Source organism: Phascolarctos cinereus, unplaced genomic scaffold, assembly GCF_003287225.1.
Source record: "Phascolarctos cinereus isolate Bilbo 61053 unplaced genomic scaffold, phaCin_HiC Scaffold_3;HRSCAF=262, whole genome shotgun sequence".
Taxonomy (NCBI): Eukaryota; Metazoa; Chordata; class Mammalia; order Diprotodontia; family Phascolarctidae; genus Phascolarctos; species Phascolarctos cinereus.
In genome coordinates this window covers 202,489,740-202,501,507 of record NW_027555736.1, presented here as the reverse complement: position 1 = coordinate 202,501,507, position 11,768 = coordinate 202,489,740, and the positions used below count along the sequence as shown (strand labels likewise).

Below are 11,768 nucleotides of genomic sequence, written 5' to 3'. Positions count from 1 at the left end.
CATTCCCATATATCTAGATCCCCCATATTTCAATGAACTGATGTGCTCACAGTTTCATTGAAATCATCATATTACTAAGTTAACTGGGAAGATGTAATTTTCTACATAAATAGAGGAAATCAGAGCATGGAAAAGTCCATGGGCTTGCAAGAGGTCATACAGTAACCCCATGGCCAATTAGCATTCAAAGGCCTTATGAACCTAGTTTATCAACTTCACTGCTTATTCAATCTGACATCTAAAGTATATTTAACTCTCAATCATGTGTGCTAATGAAGGGACTAAAGAGCAGAGAAGGATGATTCACCAATAAGGGGAAAATTTTGCATTCTACTCTGGACTTTCTATTTTTGGTTGCATTATGTAATTCTGTTTTGGTCGGGTGAGCACCACCTACAAAGGATCAGTAACTCAAATACATGTCCCCTGACCTCATAGAGAAGATAAACTGGAAGCTTAAAAAAAATCCTACACATAAGATCCTTACATGGGTAGTCTTATGTTGGTTATGTTATATATTACTAATGAGAAAGTGAAATTTTTAAAAAAATCTACCATTTCTATGGCATATTAAGATTTGAAAAAACATTTTATATATCTTATATCATTTGATAAAAATTCTGCCTCTGATTTAGACAATAGTTTTCTGATTTAGCTTACTAGAACAACTCTATAAATGGGAAACTTATCTTCATCTTTTGTGTTTGCAATTCATTAGCAACTTGCCTCTTCATCCTTTCTTTGCTGAAAGTCTGAGAAAATAGACTTTTACCTCTACATAGCACACACGGGAAAGCTTTCAGTATTTGTTCTTTTACTGAATTCCTGCACATACAGGTGTCTGGTCAGTCATGCTAATGATTTCCATGGAAAAAGGATGAAATCCAGTATAGGAAAGAGATTCACACTATCAGAAGGCACTTGACAGTTTTTCCAAGCATTCTTGCATACATTTTATCACTCTTGATGCAATCGGCTATCATGCTCTCATTTGCTAAAACCAATAAACTTAAATATAATGGTGGTTTCTTTCAGATAGAACATGGTGCAATATAACCTGGGGAATGACAGCATACAGTAACATGGATGTTTCAAGTTTAAGAGGTTGTATAATTACAACCTGCAAAGGTAGGACCAGGAGCAATGAATCGGCTCAAATATTTCATTTAAAAGAAAAGCAGGCATTCGGAAGCCTTGTGGGACTAAAATACTAGTATGTTTCTTTTTTTTTTTTAAAGTATGGCAGGTAGGGATCTTTTCTCTCCTGCAATTTCAAATTTCTCATCACAACTGATTGAGGAAACCTGTGTATTCTATGGTCTACTGCCCAAGTGGTAACCATGACTGCTGGTTGTTTCATCATGAACCAAAGACCATCACCCAATAACTCAGAGAAACAAGCTTGCATCACAGAATTAAAATATTTAATGACAACATTGGTGTTTGCAATGACGAATCCACAGATCAAGTTGAGCTCTTCTCTAAAGAAAACAAAATTATGTTTGACGTCCTGGAGAATTTCTTGAGGAATTAGTTACTATGCAACAGATATTTATTGGCAATGTTACAATTTGGCAAATTAGAGCAAAAACCTACCTTTATGATTACTTGTTTAGGACATTCTGCTAATACTTTCACATGAATGTGTGACCTTTGCAAGCCACAAAAGTAGTGTTAAGACAGATTTCATGTTAGCTTTAAAATCTAACACATAATCTTTTTTATTCTTTGCAGAGCTTAAAAAAAGTTAACTACTGATCTTGTTACATTTTACAAATACATTCTTTAATGTGAAACATTAACCTGAATAACTGTATACTTTCTGTACATAAATATCTAATAATACTAGTAAAAGAGGCTACAGCTAAGTACCAAGAAGAAGCTATCATACTAGAAGTTTGTCTTTAGGATGTTTGGTTGTTGGTACAGTTGAAGAGTTTCATCAGAAATATGACATACATAAATGTATAGAGTAGCGGGAATGAAACAATCACAAGTTAAAAATCTTCTCAGTGAATTGAATTGGTCCCAAACTATTCAAGTCTCTTTAAGCTCTTGGCCTTAGGTCATGAGTAATACATGAATGCTTTGTACTGAAACACCTTCTCTAGAAGAGCTCAAAGTATTTCACACATTCTCATGTGATTTTCCATAACAGCCCTAGGAAGTAGAGCAGGTATAGCTATGCTAATAGGACTGGCAACATGTAACACGTGGGCACATTAAGTAGTTAAGCAAATTGGTGTTAGAAGCTAGAAAAGAGTTGGGCTGGGCTTTCTTTTAAACAAGACCACTTTCAATAGGGAGTCTCCATTCATAACTATTAACAGGCATTAAGGGGAATGGAGGGAAGGCAATTCAGACTTTCATTTAAGAAGACTAACTATTCTTTATTTGACCTGGAAGGAATCTCACAATGTGTCTTTCTAAGGTGGCTTCACCAAATAACATGTACTGTTGTCTGGCTTGTAGCAAACAGATTCCCCTAAAGTTTAATTGATCTGTGTCTTTCTATTTGCCCTTTTTCCCCTTCAACTTTATATGCTAGCTAAGTGGCTATTAGGTTGCCAGAATCCAATTTGCAAATACATATACATGGACACACATATATTGTATATAATTGCATATTCCTCCTCCCCCCAGGCCCATATTTTAGTGGCCCCAAACGCCATTTTATTTATCTCCAGCACCTAGGACAGTGCCTGACACATAGTAGGCACTTAATAAGTCTTGCAGAATGAATGATTGGGAAGGTTGTCACAGGTAGAGTCTGTCTGTCTGTCTGTCTCTCCCTCTTTCTCTCTCTCTATCCTCCTCCTTCCCTCCCTCCCTCCTTCCCTTTCTGTCCTCATTGGTTTTGTTTTAAAAGTATTTTCCTAGAAAGTATACAATTAAAAAAAACAAACCTAGTAAGCAGAAAGATCTATTGTGTTCTTTTCTGACAAAGCTGAACAGCCAAAGATAAAATACTAGGGGCAAAATATTTTTCAAGACTCCTAATAACTCTGCTAATAGCCTATACAATGAGGTTTTGCAAAACTATCTGCTATAACATATGGCATCTATGTCTAGCAACTTTAAAGTCCTCCAACTTTGCTTGCTAGATGTCAGATTACTCAGTTCTTTAAGTTCCCAGGGTCGCCAAAGGAAAATAGTACAAAATGCTGTTAAAAATAGCTTACTAACTATCTTTTGTATGGAGATGTCTTTAACTGGGTTGTCTCCCTAAGAGGATTCAAAAATTCATCTCAAATACATTCTGTCTCCTTTCTGACATGCCAGCATTGCTAAAGAGATCTCTTTTCCAATAACTACAATTTACTGTGTCCCTGGAACTGCTTTATCAGGACACGTCAGCTGCTTAAATGGACATTAATAATGCAGTGTCTCCTTATTCTGCAACATGAAAAGTTACTTGGACTCTACACCATACACCCTTGGACTATACTAACCCTGGGCTCAATGGGAAGGAGGAAGGAATGGGGTTTAGAGGAATCAAGCATTTTAAAAATCAATGCATTGCAATGAGAGGCCTGTGAAGGCAAACAAGCCTGGGATATGCTGGGCAGCAGATTCTCATGGAGAAGAGCAGTCTTCATTCCTGTACTTAGCATTTTAATTCTTGGTGGAAAAAAAAAATCTTTACTACTTCCAAAGTCTAAGCTTTAAGGAGGAGTGTGAATAAAATCCATTGTAATGGAAAGGCATCATGCCTACATGGCCTGATACCATCTTAGGGAAGGTTGTAATGGTTATAAGAAGTGGTTTGTCAAAATCCCTATAATTTAAACTACATGAAATAAATAGCAAAAAAAGTAAAAATAAAATCAATATGGATATGGCACTGAGAATGCCCTAGGACACTATGATAATCTCTCTAAAATAGACAGTTTCACTGAAAGAGAGAAAAGGATATCAATGTAACTTTTTTTTCCCCTTCTTATTTGTACAGATTTTTATCTGGAGCATTTTTTGGGGTTTTTTTTGAGGCAAATGGGTTAAGTAACTTGTCCAGGGTCACAAAGCTAGCAAGCATCTGAGGTAGGATTTAAACTCAGGTCCTCCTCACTCTAGGGCTGATGCAGTGGCACCACCTAGCTGCCCCAGAACCAGTTGATTCTTGATCAAATTCAGGCCCTTTCTTAGAACAACCACCACATTTGTGAGGCAGCCTGGCATGGTAGACAGAAAGCCAAGTTTAGAAACCAGGAAGACTAAGGTTCAAGTTCTGCCTGTGACACATACTGGCTGCGTGACCCTGGACTAGTCATTTAACCTCTTATGTCCCAGGCAATTGTCTAAGACTGGAACAGGCGGTACTTTGCATCAGCTGAGGAGGTTTTTTTTTTGCTGGAAGCTCTTTATATTAATGAAACCAACAAGTCCAGGGCAAAACAAAACCAAATAAGGGACAATGACAAAAAAAAAAGGCAAAATGGTCACTAACTCTCAAATTACTGCGACTCAGAATCATAGCATGTAAGAATTCAGAGGGACCTCAGAAACCATCAAGTCAAATCCATACTTTATCAAGATTTCCCCTCTATACTATTACCACCATGTGGTGTCTGACCTTTGTTTGAAGACTTCTTGCAGTACTTGGACACTTAGTCCACTGTGGCATATGTAGCCCAAGTTCCTGTCTAAATAGGAAAATGCTGCCCCTTAAGTATGGGACAGACACCATCAGGCCCATACCATAATAAATGCCCATCGCTAAATGCTTGAGAACTGACTTTTGAGGAACAATGTTGCTGTAACCTAAAAGCTTTCACCTAGAAGGCTGCTAGAAGCTCTTTTATGATAACACATGCTTTAGAAATGACCCTAACTGCTAAAGTTTTCTTCAGAAGGTGAAAAAGGTGGCTTTCTATTTCACAAAGTGTTTTCTTGTTCCCTCAAACAAAAGTGATCTCTCTCACCTCAGAAATGGTACTTTGGTTGTATCACTCTTATGGCTTATCACACAGTGCCACATCTGTGCTAATTCATGTTTGTTCTAATCTCTCCCACTAGATTGTAATGGGGCAGTGGATGAAGGGCTGGACTTGGGAGCAAAGAAGAATTTAGCTTCAAATCTCTTCCTCCTGACCTTTATTGAGGCAAGTCATTTAATCCCTTTGCTTCAGGCAGTTTCTTATTTCTTATCTGCTAAGTCACAGATGGGTTGGTAAGGGAGTTCCCCCACCACAAGTTCTCATCCCTACTCAACCCAATCTTCCCCACCAGCTACTAGAGGGCAAAGGAATCATGTGTCATCATAACTACTTTCCCTGTACCTAGTACAGGGAAACTACTCAATTATAAATGAAATTTTTTCTTAAGACTGTAACTTCACATTTATATTTTTCACAGTAAAGTAAAAAAAAAAAAGAGATCATTCTGGAAATAAGTAGCAGAAACATTGAACCTGCAACACAGAAAGCAGAATCTTATCTGCAACTGTTTTGCTTTTTGGAATGCTGGTGATGGCTCATGCAAAAGGTAGCTAGGCAAAGAGCAAAATCTAAGAAGGCTGTTTCCCTTGATAATCCAGTTGTTTTCCATAATAGAGACTTTTAATGTCCCAGGATACAGAATTTTAGCTTTCTGATTCTACTAACACTAGCTACAAAAATGAGGAAAAAAATTAATCACTCTTTGAATTTTATTTTCATACAGAAACAATAACATTTGATGTAGCCAAATTAAAATGTCTTCCTGTTTCATATCAGGGAAAAAAACAGTTTTTGCCAGTTTTCACCGTGTTCAAGTTATTTGGTCCAATTTTCTCACTTAAAAAACAAAACATCTGATTTATTTTTGGGAAGAAATACCAAAAAAAAAATACCCCTACCCCCAAATTGAAGATAGTGCAGCATTTCTTAAGGTCACTACAGAAATGTAAAAACACAACATCTTTCCCCTCCCCCCTAGTACTAATGTCTGAAAAGAACACAAACCAATTTCCAATGAATTGGCAACAAGAAGCAGGTGGAATTTTGGAATTCTTGTAAAAACTGCTGAACCAATCTTTTCCATTTCTCTTGGGAGGGTCATCAGGACAGGCAGTAAGTACTTCAGCACTTATGCTTCATGGCAAGCTGGGGGGAGAGAGAGAAAGAGAAAGAGGAAAAAGGGGAATGAAAATCTTTGTCATTTCAATGGGAAAAGAGAGGGGTAGCAGAATACTTGATATCTCTGTCCACAATGACATCTTTCTCAGGAATGTTTCCTGAACTCAATCTTTCTGGATAAGTTAATGCATAGTATTTTTACTGCTTACAATACTTCTTAGTGATTCAATGGCACCTTTCATCCACAAAGTCCAAGTGGGCTTTCTCATCTCTTATCATGCCTTCTAAGGAACTGCAGGGAAGGAAGTTAGGGTAAGGGGATAGTATCCACACATCTAAGACAAAGACAAAACTAATGCATAGATTAAATGATTTGTTCAAGGTAATATGATGTATTCATGAAAGAGACAGTATTAGAGCTCAAGCGTCCTAACTTGTTGGAAATTGAGAATCTCTTCACCATCTGGCTCCATACTCTTTCCAAATTGATTTCACATGATTCCCCCTCATGCATGTTATGCTCTAGCAAACCCAGTCTATTGAATATTGTCTCTAATTGACAGTCCCTAACCTAATTCCCTTCTTGGAATGCTCTCTCTCCTCAACTTGGCCTTTTGAGATACCTAATTCCATTCAAGGCTTGGTTCTGGTATCACCTCCTGCAAGATTCTTGATTCCTCTAATCGGTGGTTGCTTTCCCACTCCTCTCCACCCCCAGCCCTCCACCAGGTTAAAATTTCTTGGTATTTATTTTGTATCTACTTCTCTGGGTATATGTTTTTTTCTAGCAAAACCTAAGGTCCTTGAGGGTAGGCATTGTTTCATTTTTGTCTTTGTAATCCTAATACGGAGCACAATGTCCAGCACATTGTAGGTACTCAAAAGATGCTCGTTGAACTGAAGAGCCTTAAATTTGAACCTTCACTGGCTTGTTATAAAATACTAAGGATGAACAAAGAAAGGGGAAAGGAAGAGGAGCCTATATACCTTTCACTAATTAATCCATTAATTCTCAGTTTAATGAGATCACGAAAGCTAGTGCAATACATTTGATAGTTAAACCGTGCTATTGACAAAGGCTGAACAATAGCTGGAAGCCAGACCTTGATTTCTGCTTCCAGTGGTATTTAAGAAATGCAGTCTATTGAAACATCGGATCTCTACAAATGGGAGTACCAAATGCCACCCTGTTAGTCAATAGTTTCCCAAACTTAGCTGGGCCTCAAGGCTATGCATTTAGGGAAACTGGATTTGGGCACAGGATACAGATTCAATCTGACTGTGTCTCAGGAGCCATGTCCCTCCCCAATGAGTCAATGCAATGCTATGAACAGGAAAGCAGAAGAAGTTGGCTTAGAATTCCTTGTGAGAAATTGCTATCACAGGGCTGATTGATGGAGTAGAAAAGACTGTTGGACTTGGAGTTGAGAAAGACCTGGTATTGAATCTTGCCTCGAACACTTATTAGTTGTGCGGTCATGGGTGAGTCACAACCTCTCTGAACTTTGGTTTCTTCATCCAAAAATAGAGATAATGAATATACCTCATACTTACTTTTAGGCCGGTTATAAGGACAACATAAGAAAAGGTATATAAAGTGCTTTAAAACTTTAAAGTTCTCTATAAATGTCAGTTCCTATTATTATCATTATTATTATTATTATTATGGTTATGAATAATGGAGCATTGTTGACAGAATGCCAGGCTTAGAGTCTGAAACACCTGGGTTCAAATCTTGCCTCTGGTATTTGCTGGCTATGTGGACCCCAGCAAATTACTTACTTTCTCTGTGTTTCAAGCAACTATAGGGCTTATTTACTAAGTTTTTGATTAGTGGCATCTGAACTGGTGGAATTTCCACACTGGCATTTCTCTATGGTGAAGAGATAACTCACCCTTCCTGTTTACTTCTCATCATTAGAAGCCCTCTATTCTAAGGATAAGAACTCAGTCCCCTGTAGGTAATAATTTTATGCGTCTAGTGTGAAACTAAGCAGGAACCACAGCTTCAAGTTAAGGGAAACACCAAGGCAGGCAGGGGTTTGGCTAACTGGGTGATTAAAACCACAGCAGAAAGCCAGTTTCCACAGGAAATTTTGTAAGAAGCCAAATTGTGTCAATGTTACATGTGAACTGGGATTTCTTTAATGTTAGGTTTAGAAAATTAGCTCTTGCTAGGCCCTTCTCCCTAACAAGTTGGGGAGAAATAGAACATGGAGAGCAACATTGCATAAAGAAAAGAACATGCACTGGAAATAAGGAGGACTTATATCTCAGCTATGGTTCTGTCTCTCTTCAGCTGTGTGACCCTGTTCAAGTCATTAAGCCCCCTGGGCCTCAGTTTTCTTGTCCCTAAAATGAATGAGGCTAGATGAAGCAATCCTTGGTGTTCCAGGTCTAACATTCTATGGATTATTGGGCCAATGTAAGGCAGGGTCCAGACTAGCATAAGTCTTTGAGAGCAGCTGACTTTAGCACAGAGGTAGACATACGGACCATGATTCCTTTTTCACTTAGCCATATAGCACTAACAGCAGTTTATATTTACCCAGTGTTTTGTAGTTTGCAAACCTCTTTCCTCATAACCATTCCTATGATGTTGGCAATGCAAGTATTACAAGATGCAATTCTCATCTGACAGAAGAGGAAACTGAAGCAGAGAGGCTGAAGTAACTTGCCCAGGAACTACCTAAACTCTCCTGAACTACCCTAAAACTACCCAGAGGCAAAGATGGGACATGCACTCAGGTGTTTAGGATGTTTCCACTAAATACCCTCTGCCCTTCTTACCTAGCAATGCGTTGGCACATTGGATAGAGTAGATCTCGAAACCATCCTTTCTCCTTCAAGGAGGATTCTTAAAATACTATTAACGCCACAACTGCTGACTCACTACTCTTACTGAGAGAGGCTCCCAGAGGCATTGCATACTTTTCAACTTGGTGATTTTCAGGGCAAAGGAAAAGTGAGAATCCCTGCCTGAGTGGTTCTACTGTTTGGAGTTATGCCAAACTCTTAGTTCAGGAAGGAACTGTGCTTCCTCAAATCAGACTATGAAACTGGGGGTGGGGAAGGGCTGAAAGGTAGGGGGAAGAGATAACTTCATTCTCCACCCCTTCTACAGGAGACAACCATAAGGATATCATGTATGAGAATCCATTCATTAACATGCCTGGAAGGCTCTTGGTGTCTGAGAAATTCCCTGTAGGTGTTAAAGCATATTCCTTGAAATATACTTGTATAACATCACTGTACTGCTAGAGTTTGGGGAGGTGGTGGGAAGGGCGAGGATGGGATGGGATGGGAGAGAACAGCGTTCCAATTAAACTCAAGTGCTAGGTACCTATCAGATGAAATTTCTGTCCTCTGCTCAGAGTGTGCAGTTTAGGGTATTTGTAAATACAACCTACCCAGTATGAGTCAACCCAGCCAAGAATGGAGTGGGGGTGGAAGGCAGGAGTGACATCTCCTCTAAACCTTCACGTGGAACTAGTCCCAGGGGAACTGTCACAGGGCTAGTGAAGGACATCATCCCAGCCAGCTCACGCTGGCTGCTGTACCTCAGAATTTAGGAATCTCATTCCTTGGGAAGATAGGCATTCCATCTCCTTGGAGGTAAGTCTGCTTATTAGGGAACATTTCCAATGCTGGGATGATTCGTAAGCAAACATACTAATTTTAAAAAGCTGTGATCTTGGCTTTGGAATGTTCTCTCTCTCTTGTCTGCTTGCTTTTACATACACACACACACACACACACACACACACACACACACACACACACACACCCCACACACACTCCCTCTCCCCTACACTTTGCAAAGAACAAAACATTCCCCCCTCTAGAACATATAAAGCAACTAATTTTGGCTAATACCAATGACTCCATTAATTCAAACCAGAGATCTCATGGTCCTTTGGAGTCATGTCAATTTCTCTTCTGACAGGTATTTAACCATGTTCTGTGGACTGTTGTTTTTAGGGAGTACTGACCTCATCCTGTCACTTCGCTTTTGAGTTTGGCAGGCAGGTTTAAATTGACAAAATCCTCACCACTATACCCTATCCATTCCCCCCTGACCCCCAGAATTTCTAACCATCAGCAGCCTTTCCTAAAGCATGTTGAAATCTCACACTAGGATCATCAGCAGTAACAGAGTAGGTAAAATACAGCAGGAATTAATTAGTTAATTAATTAAGAATCATAAAAATAATCCCAAAAAACCATTCCTTCTCTTAGCCTCAGTTTTCTGATCTGCAAAATGTGGGGGTTGAAATAATCTCTAAGGTCTCTTGCAAGTTGAAAATCCTATGGCATGTGGCTGTATAGTCAGAGAGTCACAGATAATCATAGGCTTGTTGCATAGAAAAGGCTCCATTAAGCCAGTCTGGGGAGCACACAATCAGGTTCCTGCTAGTTTCAGTCTCTATGCATTTTGGTCTGTTTTATTAAGGTCTCTCACTCAAGTCTTATCAGTCCTTAACCTGTTGTTTTGTTCCTGATAGAAAGAGAAATCTAGTAGGTCACTGCCTTTATAAGACTTCACAGAAAGGAAAGTCAGCTCTCTCCCTCTAAATCTCTCTCCTTCCCCCAACACTTTAAACTTTCTCCCATTCCTGTTTTCCTTCCCTTTGAAATCACTTCAGTTACGATTAAGCAAAACTAAGCTATGAAGTTAGGCTTTTGAATTTCATCATTTGCTTCTGCACCAACCATGACCTAGGGAAAGTAAGGGCAAGAAGAGCTTGGGGAGACTAGACTGTCTCAACTTTCAGGCACTGTGGTACAAGAAAAGGGGTGATGGATTCAGTCAAGTGAAGGGTGCAAATTCTGGTTTTACCACTGACCACTTGTATGACCTTGGACAAGTACCTTCACTTCTCTAGCCCCAGATCAAGTCCAATGGCCCTCCTAGCTCTAATCTTCTCCTATGAGGATGTGCCTTTGAACTAATCAATCAATGAGCAGTTATTGAGCACCGCTATGTACCAAGAACTGTGCCAGGCACTGGTGATACAAATAAAATGGAATCAAAGAATCTCTGCTATCCAGTTGCCTACTGATACAGGTCTCATATCTGCAGTAGGACTGGCTGCTGTTCGACTAGCCCCTTCAAATGTGCAATAAGGACAGAAGGATACAACCAGCAGTATGCCAGTGAATGTCTGACAAATGGTTCTTTGGAGGAAAATGTATGCAAGAAACACTTTTAAGTTTAATTGTCATTATTTGCATTTTTCCATCTCTTTCTGAAGTCTAGACAATCAACAAAACTCAAGCCCTGATTTAACAATAAATAATAATAGCTAACATTTATATAATGCTTACTATGTGTCAGGCACTGTGTTAAACGCCTTACAGTGAGCTCATTTAATTGGGAGGTAGGTGATATAATTATCCCCATTTTACAGATGGAGAAACTGAGGTAGATGGGGGTTAAAGTGATCACAGCTAGTAAGTATCTTAAGTTGGATCTGAACTCAGGTCTTCCTGAAACTAGGCCCAGTGCTCTATTTCTCTGAGCCACTTAGCTGCCCCTAATATTTGCTGACTTCCACAATGTAAATAAGCTCTCACTGAAAATTTAACAACCAGCTCTCCATAGCCAGTAAGAGCTGGTTCCAGCACAATCTGGGATGCGATTCAATGGAGAATATGCCACATTGCAGTTGGGTGGGACAGTGGATAAAGAACTGGGTTAGAAGTCAAAAA

The 11,768-nt window shown here is 39.2% G+C and overlaps 1 protein-coding gene across 4 annotated transcripts in view; it reads right to left on the bottom strand.

The window, feature by feature from the left end:
* Positions 1-1,407: 1,407 nt before the first annotated feature.
* The window catches only part of STXBP6 (syntaxin binding protein 6), a 339,398-nt gene continuing 329,037 nt past the window's right edge, over positions 1,408-11,768 (bottom strand). For all 4 annotated transcript variants that reach the window (XM_078151411.1, XM_021004286.2, XM_021004287.2 and 1 more), the window contains one exon: positions 1,408-6,083. In XM_078151411.1, the coding sequence (XP_078007537.1) occupies positions 6,060-6,083 (24 nt within the window). In that variant the 3' untranslated portion in view covers positions 1,408-6,059. The remainder of the gene's footprint in view (positions 6,084-11,768) is intronic.